General features: G+C 41.2%; 1 protein-coding gene and 2 long non-coding RNA genes across 3 annotated transcripts; 2 read left to right on the forward strand and 1 right to left on the reverse strand.

The window, feature by feature from the left end:
- The first annotated feature begins 3,166 nt into the window (after positions 1-3,166).
- LOC143486050 (uncharacterized) lies at positions 3,167-4,486 on the forward strand. The gene is made up of 3 exons (XR_013123119.1): positions 3,167-3,264; positions 3,707-3,826; positions 4,094-4,486. It is a non-coding gene; the product is annotated as an uncharacterized LOC143486050 (long non-coding RNA).
- A 3,173-nt stretch (positions 4,487-7,659) lies between these two features.
- Positions 7,660-12,508, reverse strand: LOC143485991 (interferon alpha-inducible protein 27, mitochondrial-like). Its single transcript, XM_076985755.1, has 4 exons — positions 12,237-12,508; positions 12,099-12,128; positions 11,760-11,921; positions 7,660-9,495 (listed from the first exon to the last, which is right to left on the reverse strand). The coding sequence occupies exons 1-4, from the start codon at positions 12,244-12,246 to the stop codon at positions 9,353-9,355; spliced, it is 345 nt and encodes a 114-aa protein (XP_076841870.1). The 5' UTR covers positions 12,247-12,508; the 3' UTR covers positions 7,660-9,352.
- Positions 12,509-12,766: 258 nt separating this feature from the next.
- On the forward strand, positions 12,767-13,917 carry LOC143485992 (uncharacterized). The gene is made up of 2 exons (XR_013123092.1): positions 12,767-13,129; positions 13,485-13,917. It is a non-coding gene; the product is annotated as an uncharacterized LOC143485992 (long non-coding RNA).
- Positions 13,918-14,979: the final 1,062 nt, after the last annotated feature.

Raw genomic sequence — 14,979 nt, forward strand, 5'->3', positions numbered from 1 at the left:
ACCACTGATTAAGCTTCTTTTGAGTTTTCTGAATGATTGGAGTAAAATTTAAGGAAGATCTTAATTTTTGATTCTTGGTGATCACAAGGCCCAAATATTTAACCTCCTCTCTTACCATAATATTGCAGATAGACTGAACATCACAGTTTTTGACTGGTAGCAGTTCACATTTTTTAATATTCAAACATAAACCAGAAGCCTTAGAGAATGTAAGGAATGCCACCTGATCTCCACCTAACCAGCCTCACCTGACACTCATCACCACACCCCCTGTATCTCTACTTAAACGCCCACATTCCACTTCCTAGTCGCGAAGTATTGCCGACTCATGCCGCATACCAAGCCTTTCTATTACCTGCCTGCTTTCCTGTGTTCCGACCCTCGCTTACGTCCCCGACCTCGTCTCCTGCCTAGTCCCTCTGTACCTCCTGACTTCGGCTTCCCCGGTATGACCCTGGACCGTCCTGACCACGCCAAGACAACGCAGTTGTTACTAGTGCTCGTGATACACCTGCCTGTGCTTGTACCAACGTTTCATTTCAATAAAAGCGGTGTTCTTCCGCATTTGGATCCCTCTCTGCCTGTTCAATACGTTACAGAGAAATCATTGATGATATTGAGAGCAATAGGTATTTGATTTATATCTTTTAGAAAGAGTGTAGTATCATCGGCCAATTGACTAATAAAAATATCCCTGCCAGCTATGGAGATTCCTTGAATATTACTGTTAATAATATGAGTTGCGAGAATTTGTGTAGAAAGTAAAAATAGATAGGGAGAAAGTGGACATCCTTGCCGGATACCTCGTTGGAGGTTGAATCTGGGGGTCATACCATGTTTTAATTTGATAGAGCTATTGCTGTTAGCGTACAGGGTTTGAATGGCCTTACCAAAGTAAGTACCAAAGCCAAACTTTTCTAGAGAACGAAAGAGGAATTGATGTTCTATTGTGTCAAAGGCCTTATAGAAATCCAGGAAGAGAATGAAGCCGTCATCAGCTATCAAGTCAGAGTAATCAAGCACATCCAGTACAAGTCTGATGTTATTTGAGATGTGACGATTTCTCATAAAGCCTGACTGTGTTTCACCAATAACTGTGTCCAAGACTACTTTAAGTCTCTTAGCAAGCACATTGGCAAAGATCTTGTAATCATTATTGAGGAGAGAAATGGGTCTCCAGTTATCAATTAAAAGTACATCCTTGTCAGACTTAGGGATCAACGTGATGATGCCCTGAGTAAGGCTTGAAGGGAGTGCATTCTTTTCTATGCTTTCTATAAAAACCTGTAGCATAAATGGAGCTAACTGTTTTGAGAAGCATTTGTAAAACTCTGAAGTTAGGCCATCTGAACCCGGAGATTTATTCGTCTTAAGAGAGTCAATGGAAACAAGTACCTCCTTCAGGGTGAAAGGGGCATCACAGTAATCTTTATCACTTGAATCCACTGTTATCAAGTTTTTTATAGATGCTAAATATATATCTGTGGCCACTTCATCATATTTAGAACTGTAAAGATTTCCATAGAAGTTACAGCAAAAATTGGAAATTAGTTTGGTATCTTCAGAAATAACACCACCAATGTTTAGCTGGTGTATGGTATTGTTTTTTGAGCGATGTTTTTCCAGCCTAAAAAAGTATGCAGAGTTTTGCTCCCCTTTTTCCAACCACTTCTTCCTGGATCTCACAAAGGCCCCTTCTGCTTTGCGTCGATATATATCATCCAGTCCACTCTGAAGGTCTAATAAGTTCAATCTGTCCTCCTGTAAGATGTCCTCAGGAGACTTTGAATAAAACAAAGCAATTTTAGAGATTACCTCTTCTTCCTCAACTCTTCTAGATTTGGCCACATAACTTCCATACCTTCTTAAGAATTTACCAACTTCAAATTTAAACAACTCCCAGTTAGAATTATAAGATTTCTCTTTCCTAGCTTTATCCCAAAACTGGCTAGATAATTTATCAATCTCTTTTTTTAACTGACCTATGCTCAAGCAAGGAGTTATTTAGTTTCCAGTATGAGGATCTATATAAAGTAAACTGAGATACACCCCAGCAAACAATCCCATTTGGGCCCATTTTGGGTTTCCTTTGGGCAGTGAGGGATAGGGCTTGCCCACTGATAACCTCATGATGGGACATAATAGTTTAGCCCACTCTGGGCCCGTGCCCATTAGCCCACTTCTGGCCATTACAGGTTAAATGTGGGCAGTGCACCATTGGGCTTGCCCACTGATAACCTCATGATGGGACACAATAGTTTAGCCCACTCTGGGCCCGTGCCCATTAGCCCACTTCTGGCCATTACAGGTTAAATGTGGGCAGTGCACCATTGGGCTTGCCCACTGATAACCTCATGAGGGCACAAAATAGTTTAGCCCACTCTGGGCCCGTGCCCATTAGCCCACTTCTGGCCATTACAGGTTAAATGTGGGCAGTGCACCATTGGGCTTGCCCACTGATAACCTCATGAGGGCACAAAATAGTTTAGCCCACTATGGGCCCGTGCCCATTAGCCCACTTCTGGCCATTACAGGTTAAATGTGGGCAGTGCACCATTGGGCTTGCCCACTGATAACCTCATGAGGGCACAAAATAGTTTAGCCCACTATGGGCCCGTGCCCATTAACCCACTTCTGGCCATTACAGGTTAAATGTGGGCAGTGCACCAGGGCTTGCCCATAGTCAACCCCACACTAAGAAATGCATGTTTGATTACTGTAAAGAAAATTAAGGACAGCAGCCCAGCTGCTTTTACTTGAATATGCTGCATTGTGTCTCTTTTTAAGTCTCACATCAGATGTGGTTATTATGGTTGGTCATCATATGCCACACCTTTAAAAGTAGCACTTTAAAACTAAACAAGTCCTCAGTCCCACTTTTGTGTATTGTAGTCTGATGAATTGTAGTTAAAACAGCAGTTGGTGGACACTCATGTAGAATATTATTTTGCATCCCACTTTATATTTTTTGTTGCGAGTGTTGGGTGTCTAAACAATTCATTACAACAGCCACAATTGTTCGCTTTTCATCTTATAAAAAATATACTGAGTGAAACAAAAACACAAAACTTAAACGATTTGTGATTCAAAAACAGGCGTTTTGCCTCAGTCAATTAGCTGTATGATGGCCCTTAACATTTTTCATCAGGCACATAACAGGCACATAATTAAATCGCGGCAAGAAGAACACGCGCAGACCGTTTGTTGAGAAGATTGCCAGCTCTTTCTCGGTTCTCGTCTGTTCATCGATTACGAATTTGTAAGGTATGTTTTGACCAATACAATCATTTGATACGTACACTTAAATTTCGAATAATTATGCACAAAATTTCGAAGCAGTTAACATTTTTACTCATAGTGTAATCCCTACCACGTTATAAACGCCATTGCTGTTAGGGTGTCTTATCAAACCTATTACGCGCTCGCGCATACACATACACACACACACACACACACACACACACACACACACACACACACTGTATATATAATGTTTGCAGTGCGCCCGTAAATTTAGTTAGTTGACAAGACCCGCTAGCTAAATATTTACACATTAGCATGCTGTTTGTGAGATATATCTTAACACGAAATATAGGCCGCGTTCGAGATTTCAAGCACCTACAGTCTAGTTGCTGGCTTTTATATACAACTCTGTGTATACACAGTGAATATGTGTAGGTAAATTTATATCTATATTTTTTTCTAGGTGTCTACAACTTATTCCATCACCTCAACTTTGCTAACAGTCTTGCTCTGCAGCTCTCTTGGAAAGGCTCTGGGGAGAAGAGATCTTTTCAAGATCTCATCCTCTGTAAAGTGGTCATAGGTGAGAAGGATTTTGATATTTTGGTTTATTATTTCTTTTGCTTGCAATTCATCTGTACAGTTTGTCTAAGTTTTCACTGGAAATTGCTCAGTCAATACTTTTTCACTTTTGTGGTAAAGTGATAGTGGATGAAGGCAACACTTAATAGATGTTTAAAATGTATTTTACATTTTATAGAATTTTATGAAAGTGTTTTAGTCTCTACCTGTTTTATTAATCTGAAACATTCAGAATATTTTTGTACATTTGTGCTGTACAACTACATAGCGGCAGTCCACAGAAGTGCACCAGAACAGGTGACCAATGCTGCAGTTGAGGCTGCAATCAAGGTGTGGCTGAGGAACGCTAGAGACCGTGATGGAGGTAGAAAAGAAAGAATGTTGAGAAGACACACACAGAACCAAGTCTGATTTATGATGTTCATGTTATTGATTATGGTTTTCCAGTCGTTCTGTTTAAAATATTCTTAGTGAATTCAGTGTCATTTTTTTCTTGCACTTGAAAGATATTTCATTTACTGTTTTATATTACTCATAATTTTTGCTGTGCTCAGAATATTCAGCAAGCATGTGACATTATAAATTATAAGAATCTTTTGAATGCAAAAGACATCTGCATCTGCAGTTCAAATGTAAATGCTAGTTTAAGTTTAAACTTAATGTTTTTTCAATGTAAAATAAATAATGACTTGACCCTTTTCCAAACTCTTGGTGGTTTTTACATGAGGTAAGCATTTAGGCTCCAAAAGAGGCAAAAAAAATATTTTCTGGATAATCTATTTGTAGTTTAAAGAAGAGAATACACAGATGGCAAACTATGGGAAAGTGGTGGTGGCTATGGGTGGAACAGTGCAATAGCTTAATGTGAGTAAGATATGTGGGGCCAGTGTAGGCAGCTGTGGGCTGAGTAGTGGCCCTGATTGGGTCCATAAGTGGCTCAGAGTGGGAAAGTGGCAAATTGACCGCTATAGGCTGAACAATGGCAAGTTATATGGGACCAGTGTAGGCAACTGTGGGCTAAGTAGTCGGCTAAGAAAGGGCTTGAATTGGGCAAAGCCAGATAACTGGGCTGATTGTGGGTAGCCCATTTGGGTCCATAACAGTGGGCCCTGTTACGCCCCCACGTTCAAACCGGAAGGGGTCCAATGTGGGCAGCCCAAATAGGGCCACATTTTAAGCCCGCTGTGGTCCCAAAGAGGGCCACTGTTGCCATGTTTGCTGGGATATGTGGGGCCAGTGTAGGCAACTGTGGGCTAAGTAGTCGGCTAAGAAAGGGCTTGAATTGGGCAAACTCGGATAACTGGGCTGATTGCGGGTAGCCCATTTGGGTCCATAACAGTGGGCCCTGTTACGCCCCCACGTTCAAAACGGAAGGGGTCCAATGTGGGCAGCCCAAATAGGGCCACATTTTAAGCCCGCTGTGGTCCCAAAGAGGGCCACTGTTGCCATGTTTGCTGGGTCGCTTGGCGCCGAGACGATGCACTGTATCGATTGCATCAGCGAGCTTGGTCTTCCATTCTGGGAGGACATCCAGACAAATCTCAATGGTCTTCTGCCGTACATCTTCCTTCTCCAGCTCTTTCACTCCATAGAGTCGTAAGTTCCATTTCCGTGAGTACCTTTCCAGCTCAGAAATCCTTAAACGACAGTCCTCTACCAGTCTTTCCTCATGAGAAACTCGCTTTTCAAGTGTAGATACTTTTTCTTTTATGTCCTTGATTTCAGCACAGGCAAAATCAATGGTCTTCTTTAAGCCTTCAATTTTCAACACATTTGCACCGACCATTTTCTCAATGTTGTCAGACCTGGTATTTATCAGTGCAGACAGCGAGGCAACTATGTCATCAGCGTTGGCTTGTTCGGAGTTATCACGAGTATACATCACCTTCTTTGGGGCTGGCGATTTGCTCGGAGTGACAGGAAAGGAAGGGAAGTCTTCCAGATCGTCCTCAACTACAGGAAGAGTCACAGGAGCAGCGTAGCTATGCAGGCTATCGATTAGCATATTGCCGGCATTAGCATTAGCTCCAGGCGGCGAGGCTTTTGAACCTTCCAAAGTTCGGCTCCTATCGCGTTTTACAGGCATGTTCAAATTCTCTTCTCTATTCGTGGTATAAGAGTGTCAAGGTAGTGACAGTTTATTGAAGAACAAACTATAACTCCACTGTTAACAAAGACTGAAACTTCGCAGCGCTCGGTAAAAGCGTGTGCTCACTCGTCCATCTTGGCACGCCCCCCCCGAACTTAAGCAGTATACTAGATTTCAATGCAGTACGTTCTGCTTACGGAAGCGTATTTAGCGTATGTTAAAAAAAATCTTCAGCGTGTCGTTATTACGAGATCCTTATGTCGTTAAAACGAGAAAACTCGTTATTACGAGATATGTCGTTAATACGACCTAACTACACTGTGTTATTCTTTCTTCAATAGCTTTAAGACAGTATCAGCAAAAGTACCAAAATAGGTAAATTCTTATTTCTGGCAACCAAAACATCTACAACTTTGTTTACGTCAGGAATAGACGTATTTTATATCGTTGACATGTTATTGTGAATGTACTAAAATAACCGAAACCAACTTTAACGCGGTGTAGTTATGTCGTTTTAACGACATAAGGATCTCGTAATAACGATAGTTCTCATTTTAACGACATAAGGATCTGTAATAACGACATGCTGAGAATTGTTTTAACTTGGTGTTGACGCTCATGTGTTCATTTATTGTGAAAAAACGAACATACCACACATGCGGCTACAGATGCTCCATTTATACATAAACGAACATAACACAATGCATAAACGTCACATGAGCACCGTCACAGCGTTAAAGGAAAACTCAGAGTTGATGCAAACTGAAGAGTCATTAGAATGCAAAACAAATGCACTGAGGTAGGCTACATGTCATAATTAGGCCTACCGTGTTTATTGTTATTTGTTATTCATCAGTTTAACCAAGTTGTCCTAGTTGTGATGAATAGAGTTACTTGTTTCTTGTCGTGACCAAAGTAATATTTTAGTAGGCTATATCTAGCCCTGGTTCAATTTATTCTTTTGACCGTTGTTTCTTCATATCAGAGATCTGTTGTATGGTTGTGTTTTAAAGATTAAATTGCAAATTACAGTAATTTTGTAAGTTAAAGATCTGGTGCTGATTAAAACTTAAAGTGGTGATGAGATCTTAAAATTTTTTGGAAGGTCTTTAAAAAGTCTTTAAACGGTATTGAAATTAACTTCAGTATTGCTGCATATACCCTGTTGTATCTTGTAAAGAGCCGGCTGTCATTTTTTTTTCTCTGCTCCGAACACCTCTGCTGCTTCAGTTGAATCATAGGACATTGTGCCTCAATCACATACTTCAAAACGGCGCTCGATTCAGTAAGACATCCGGGTACTTTTCGTTTAGTGTTTTCAGACACACTACCCTTTATCTCGTGCTGCTTTGGCGTACTGAAGAGGAAGGAAGTATTGCATTTCGGACGGAGCCCAAGTTATAGTTTCGACATCACTAGCGTCGTGGTAACCATGTGCTTTCATGATTATTTTTCAACATAAACCAAGGCTCTGTTCGAAATAGCCTACTACATACTACTGGCGTACTGATCGAGCCCCAAATCAGTATGCTGTATGCAGTATGTGACCAAAATGAAAATTTCCAGTACGCGAAACATACCCGGATGACCTACTACTTCCGCAAAATATTCCAGTACGCGAACAGAGCTATCTTCGTGGTGTATTGCATCCCATCATGCAACGCTATGTTCATGTAACCCCGTAGTATGCTTTGCTTTTGTCGCATACTGGAAACTGTACTGCATACTACTACGAGGACCGGTATGCAGTATCCAGTATATACTGAGTCCAGTATGCAGTATCCAGTATGTAGTAGTCTATTTCGAACAGAGCCCAAGTGATTTCTTGCTTATTCTCACCACGAGGTGGGGAAGGATATGCCGCCTTGTTCATTATTTAAACTGTTCCTAGTTTGTTCTGTTCGTGTATTTATTAGTGTTTCCACACTTCCAAAAATTGTTTATTAGTGTTAGTGTTTTGCTCGGAAACGTTAGGAAAAGAACAAGACATTTTCCTCTCTGGTGGCCAAACAAATACATTTTATTATTTTTTGTTAGAAATTATTACACATTTGTTTTGAGGGGCTGTTTAGAAGTTCCTGGTCCTCATCCTCTGCGAAGACCTCAGGAAGGCGAGGTAGGCTACGTAAACCAGTAGCATCAGGCTTTGGTGGACTTGTGAGGTAAGGCTGGCAACCGAGAATGGAGCTTAGGTGTCCTACAAAACCTAGCAACCCTTGAACCCAGCAAACCACCTGCAAACGCCACAGCCATCGTCAGACCTGGTGACAAGCCTGCAGCACCTGTAGAGCAAAGAGGACCAAACTTTAATCCCACCGACTAGGAAGATGGTTTGTTTGGTTGTTTGTCTGGGATGCTAGAGTGGTCCCCCTGCTGACTGTAGAAGAGCCACCACACAGCCCACGGCCACTCCTCTGCGATTAGCTGTGGCAGCTGATGACATCATTATAAGTAATACGATGTGATTTTAACTTAGTTCATTGAGCACTCTAGTCAATATTGTTATGTTGTGCTGAGTTGCTGCTTTATGATATAAGACATTATTTTTGTACATTGCGTGGGATCAAATGAGAAAGTTTTAGGTCACCCTTGGGTCAAGGGACCAGACGAGAGGACGAAGACGACGGGAATGAAGACATGTTCCAGACAGAAGCAGTTTCCACAAGAGTGCAGAATTTATGCTGTGCTTAGGCAGACATTACTGATACTGATGTATATCTTATCTGTGTGATCTTGTGTCCGTAAATAGTATGACTTTGTGTACATGGCTGTGTTCGAAATATTCTACTACATACTACTGGCATACTGATCGAGCCCCAAATCAGTATGTCGTATGCAGTATGTGACCAAAATGAAAATTTCCAGTACGCGAAACATACCCGGATGACCTACTACTTCCGCAAAATATTCTAGTACACGAACAGAGCTATCTTCGTGGTGTACTGCATCCCATCATGCAATGCTACGTTCACGTGACCCCGTAGTGTGCTTTGCTTTTGTCGCATACTGGAAACTGTACTGCATACTACTACGAGGACCGGTATGCAGTATCCAGTATATACTGAGTCCAGTATGCAGTATCCAGTATGTAGTAGTCTATTTCGAACAGAGCCCAAGTGATTTCTTGCTTATTCTCACCACGAGGTGGGGAAGGATATGCCGCCTTGTTCATTATTTAAACTGTTCCTAGTTTGTTCTGTTCGTGTATTTATTAGTGTTTCCACACTTCCAAAAATTGTTTATTAGTGTTAGTGTTTTGCTCGGAAACGTTAGGAAAAGAACAAGACATTTTCCTCTCTGGTGGCCAAACAAATACATTTTATTATTTTTTGTTAGAAATTATTACACATTTGTTTTGAGGGGCTGTTTAGAAGTTCCTGGTCCTCATCCTCTGCGAAGACCTCAGGAAGGCGAGGTAGGCTACGTAAACCAGTAGCATCAGGCTTTGGTGGACTTGTGAGGTAAGGCTGGCAACCGAGAATGGAGCTTAGGTGTCCTACAAAACCTAGCAACCCTTGAACCCAGCAAACCACCTGCAAACGCCACAGCCATCGTCAGACCTGGTGACAAGCCTGCAGCACCTGTAGAGCAAAGAGGACCAAACTTTAATCCCACCGACTAGGAAGATGGTTTGTTTGGTTGTTTGTCTGGGATGCTAGAGTGGTCCCCCTGCTGACTGTAGAAGAGCCACCACACAGCCCACGGCCACTCCTCTGCGATTAGCTGTGGCAGCTGATGACATCATTATAAGTAATACGATGTGATTTTAACTTAGTTCATTGAGCACTCTAGTCAATATTGTTATGTTGTGCTGAGTTGCTGCTTTATGATATAAGACATTATTTTTGTACATTGCGTGGGATCAAATGAGAAAGTTTTAGGTCACCCTTGGGTCAAGGGACCAGACGAGAGGACGAAGACGACGGGAATGAAGACATGTTCCAGACAGAAGCAGTTTCCACAAGAGTGCAGAATTTATGCTGTGCTTAGGCAGACATTACTGATACTGATGTATATCTTATCTGTGTGATCTTGTGTCCGTAAATAGTATGACTTTGTGTACATGGCTGTGTTCGAAATATTCTACTACATACTACTGGCATACTGATCGAGCCCCAAATCAGTATGTCGTATGCAGTATGTGACCAAAATGAAAATTTCCAGTACGCGAAACATACCCGGATGACCTACTACTTCCGCAAAATATTCTAGTACACGAACAGAGCTATCTTCGTGGTGTACTGCATCCCATCATGCAATGCTACGTTCACGTGACCCCGTAGTGTGCTTTGCTTTTGTCGCATACTGGAAACTGTACTGCATACTACTACGAGGACCAGTAAGCAGTATCCAGTATATACTGAGTCCAGTATGCAGTAGTCTATTTCGAACACAGCCCATGACCCTCAATGTGTATAAGGACTGGCATCATGAGAAATAAACTAGTGCTTTGGTGAAGTAACCAATTTGCGTGCGTGTGCTTTCTGACACTCCTAGAGCTCGTAACTATTCTTACAGAGACGCTGGTTGTTGTGACGGAGAATTTCCACCACAGTAACTAAACATATTTGGAGAATATTTGATCGTAATATTTATTTCAATATGTAATCGTAGGCCTAATAAAAAGGAAATAAGTCAGTTTGTATTATTGTGAAGTCCTGTGGTCAGTATTGCAAGTATATTACTGCTCCAGGCCTGAGAATTAAAATACATGTATAGTGTACTTTTCTTTCTCTCTCTTCCTATTAAACGTTTACGCACTTTCCTTGACACCTGTGAGTTGTGAATCTGTTCTCCTGGTGCGAGCTAACACTGCAGGCAGAACATATGTTTATGAATAGTGGTGGCTATGATCTATGTCTGAAGACGATATCAAAACCTTTACACTGTATAACTTTTGTGAATGACAATCTGCAGATTTTAAACCAGAAACAAGAATTGTGTTATACAGCATCTCATTAGTTTGAACGGGGCTGAATGAGTAAAGCTTGCTAACTAGATATTGTAACGAAAACTAAGAGAAACAAGAGTCTAACACAACTCTCGTTTCTAGTTACAACAAACTAGTGTTGTTCCCTTCGTCTTACCAGGTTGTGTTTTGTCTATTTTGGTGATAAAAAAACCAAAAATCTGGTGAACGCATGTTATTGGGCGTATCATCCAGATCCTTATTAGTAATGTCCACGTGAAAGCGCGTCACATTGGGCGCAACACTGAAACTGCTTTGGCACACAATGGTTGTTAGGCAACGAGTCTATTCAAAGCTAAAATATGCAATAAAGTATGCAATAAAGTAGCTAGTCAGGTAGCGATCTAATGGAAACCCAGATAGGCCTATGTCTACAATAAATAAACATACATTAATAGATTTAAAAATACGTCACATTTCTTTTTTCCATAAAACAAACTTCCAAACTCCGCTTTACTTTCACATTGTCAGCTACTATTCTGCAATGCACAAGAAAGCGAAACGTGTTGAGTTCCCAAGAGCTCTTTAATAATATTTATTGTACCCTGACGTTGTTAAATTCCAACTCCCGTCTAATTTGATTTATAAGGAAGTTGAAGCGTTTTCAGATTCAGGGCACAGTGGACTGCGTAAATATAAACAGTTTCAACACTGTCAAAGTCAAAGTTAAAACAAGAGACAGACTTGTAGTCGGTGAGCACAAAGCAACATACTTTATTGCAGTTCCAGCTACAGAGACCGTTTTCATCATCTCTAATTTTTATTTATTTACGCAAATCGCAATGTCAAATAGCCTATACACAGAGGAAACAAATAACAAATCAATTCAGATCAATACAGGCCACAGGTCGCTAAAGACTTGTTTCGGTGTCTTACCGACAGACTGTAACACGGCTACAAGACTACCGGCCGCCACCGCCCCGCCGTTAGCCACCGCTGCGGATGACATCATCCCGGCGGCTATAGATCCTGCCGTTACACCAGCAGCGGTGAAGCCCACTCCCGTTAGTACGAAGGGGGTTAACACCACGAGACCAACTGGAAAACGAAAAAAAAAAAACGGCGTTGACTCGTTTATTTGGTGACGAGATAGAGAAGCAGATAGGCACCGGCATTTTACCTTCAAAACTGAGTAAATAAGCCGGAGGGTATTTGGATTGTGCCATAAGTCATATTAAAGTAATAATAAAGTTATTAAAGTCAGCTCAGTCCTACCTGCACCAGCGACGGCTGGGCCAGCTTTCACTGTTTAAGACAAAAGCATAAACAAGCTTGAAATACTCCAGTCATCAGGCCAAATAAGAAAACCTCCCGTATGAAACATGTTTTTGACAAAAAGAGAGAGTTACTTACTCAGCACCATCAGACCCGGTGATGTTTCACAAAGATTTACGAAGAACGTTCCTGACGCTGAACACGGTTCCTGAACGCGGTTCCTCAGCTAGGCAGCCGGCTCGTTTTAATTCGTGAAGGTGCTCTTCCAGAATCAAAAGGGAAAATCAGATTCCGGAGCGGCTGTCTTGGAACCACTGTCTTGTGCGCATACGTCATCATGGTTTTGACATCGCTCTGCAAAAATGTAACAATACTGGATTAAGGCAGAGCCACCTGGTGTACACTCACTGAAATAGACTACTGACTAAAGCTTATTTCTACTCTGTGAAATACAGTTATACCAACTTTTATTTTGTGGCGAGCAGGACTAACAAAACCCAAAAAGAAGAAATAATGCACGACCACGCCACCTAGGGGAATTTCACCCCAAGGAATTACACTGAGGCAAATGAAAGCCTCAGCACAAAATAAGACCATTAAAGAAAAAGGACACAAGTTTAAGACCACTGGACCAGAGAGGTAGTTCCAATAATTTCTTTAATAGTGGGTCTGTCTCAAAACCTAGTGAGCTCTCTACGTAGGCATTGACTATGTAGAGAGCTGTCTAACTAGACAACGTTCTAACCGCCATCCAGCCTCATAAGGCACATTATTGGGACGCTCTAGTTAGACAGCGACTGCGTCACGACTTGGCCCCGCCCACAGCACGCGCCCGCTGTTTACTCACCTCAACTGCGGTAAACACCTCGGGTAATCGCTATACCGGCATTATGGACGAACCTGTTGCAGTTTTTATTGCAATTTTAATTGTTTTTGCGCTGGAGGAAGAGCGACGGAGACGTGAAAGCCGACGTGCTGCAGCCAGACGCCGAAATTTAAGAAGACGAACGCTGATTTCTGTCCTTGAACGGGTAAGATCTGCTCAGATTTTCTCGGAGGTAAAAACTTTCCTCCGGTACTTGATTTCAACAATGAATCCCCCCCTATTATAATGCTGTCTTTTAAGCATAAAAGGTATGTTTTTAAAGGATAAAACTCATCTGCAAATACGCATTTTATACATTTTATTTTAAGCAAAGTGATACAAATATACATATGTAGACAATTCATTTTAAATAAATAAATAGATCGATCAAATTAGAACATGCGTGAACAGTTAATTTACAAAACAGATAAGTGATATTCTTTAAACACGAAGTAAATCACTTTTCTGTTTCGGAAAATAACTTCACACACACACAAAAGTTATTTTTCCATTTCTTGCAGGGAGAAAGACCTACAAGATACTGTGCTCTGAACACAAGTGTACCACTTCTGAGAATATTACTGGACGACACCCAAATCAAATCAAAGTTTATTTGTATAGCGCTTTTCACAACACATGTCACAAAGCGCTTTACAGGATTTAAAAGGTTAACAATACTATGGGTCCAGAACCCTAATGAGCAAGCCAAAGCACCCAAGACACCAAGCCTGACTTTTGCCTGAACCGTGAATCCCTGAAAGTGCTTTTACAACTCATCAACCATGAGAGCACCCATGGTTGGGGGGGAGCCATCGAAGTGTTGGTTTCTTTTTTGGTTGGCCTGTGGCACATCATACCGCATTGTATCCCGTGATTTTTCTATGCCCCGTTCTACAGTGCACCATGTAATTCACAGAGTGGCCAATGAAATGCGGCGAATCCTTCTGAAAGTTATCCGGCACCCAAAACCAGAAGAACTGCAGAGCATCTCTGATGGCTTTGTGAGGCTGGGAAACCATGGAGCTTTCCACTCTGTAGTTGGTGCAATAGATGGGTGCCATGTGTGAATCAAAGCCCCTGCCTGTGTCACTCTGCACAACATCTGCATGGGAGCAGGAGATGTTGTTCAGCCTGAGGAGGAAGCAGATGAAGATGAAGCTGATATGCAGGAAGACGACGACATTACAGCTGTCAGTGGCCACCAATTACGGGAGCAACTTTGTGCCAACATTGCTGGTGTCCAGTGATTTTATTAAACCAGTAACAAATAAATCAGTTTTGTTTTCATTAAATGTTATACATTTGCACTGCCAGCATTAAGATGCTTTATAATTCAGGAAAATACAACATTTTAACCTCAGTGTTCTACACAAACGCTTCGAGTGTAATCAAACATTTTGCAATATCTACCTAATTTTAAATAGTTTAGAAAGATGTCTAAATGCATGAATATTAAGCAATTATTAGCTTAATATTAGCTTATACTGTAACTGACAATGCATTAGTTACATATTAACTATTTAGTTTTCTAAATCAGGTTTTCTATCAACTTATTTGCCACAAACCTATCATTTTATTATTGTAATCAGAACCAGTTAGCTAGCTGGTTTAGTGTATCAAAGTGTAACAGCTGCATCATTTAAGATGGAACAGAATAAGAATATATTATCGTTTAATAACTAACTAGTTTGGCTAAAATAAGCTCCTACTTCCAAGCTGAGAGAGCAGAGTTTTTCTGCCCGGTGAAGAGCCTCTCTCTTTCTATTCTAGCCTTTATAAAGGCTTCGATTGCTGATCTGGTCCCTAAAAGAGTGGAAATCATTTGTATATCTGAACACTGGCTATCACGTTAAAAAGCCCACATACATGTCTTATTAACCCAGCAGGGCTAACAAACTATACAAGAAAGGAATAACTAAGATAACTAATAAAATATTACAGTGACTGATAAAAAACGCTTTTAGATGGGCTGTTAGCATCAGCTGTTCGCATCAGCCCATCTAAAACAGTGCTCTG

The sequence above is a fragment of the Brachyhypopomus gauderio genome, unplaced genomic scaffold, assembly GCF_052324685.1.
Source record: "Brachyhypopomus gauderio isolate BG-103 unplaced genomic scaffold, BGAUD_0.2 sc43, whole genome shotgun sequence".
Classification (NCBI taxonomy): Eukaryota; Metazoa; Chordata; class Actinopteri; order Gymnotiformes; family Hypopomidae; genus Brachyhypopomus; species Brachyhypopomus gauderio.

Excerpts from the sequence above, each read along its gene's own strand:
- LOC143485991 (XM_076985755.1), bottom strand. Across the intron at positions 11,922-12,098 it reads CCCAGCCGTCGCTGGTGCAG|TTGGTCTCGTGGTGTTAACC; the intron begins GTAGGACTGAGC and ends TTCGTTTTCCAG. Across the intron at positions 9,496-11,759 it reads AGCCGTGTTACAGTCTGTCG|GTGCTGCAGGCTTGTCACCA; the intron begins GTAAGACACCGA and ends TTTGCTCTACAG.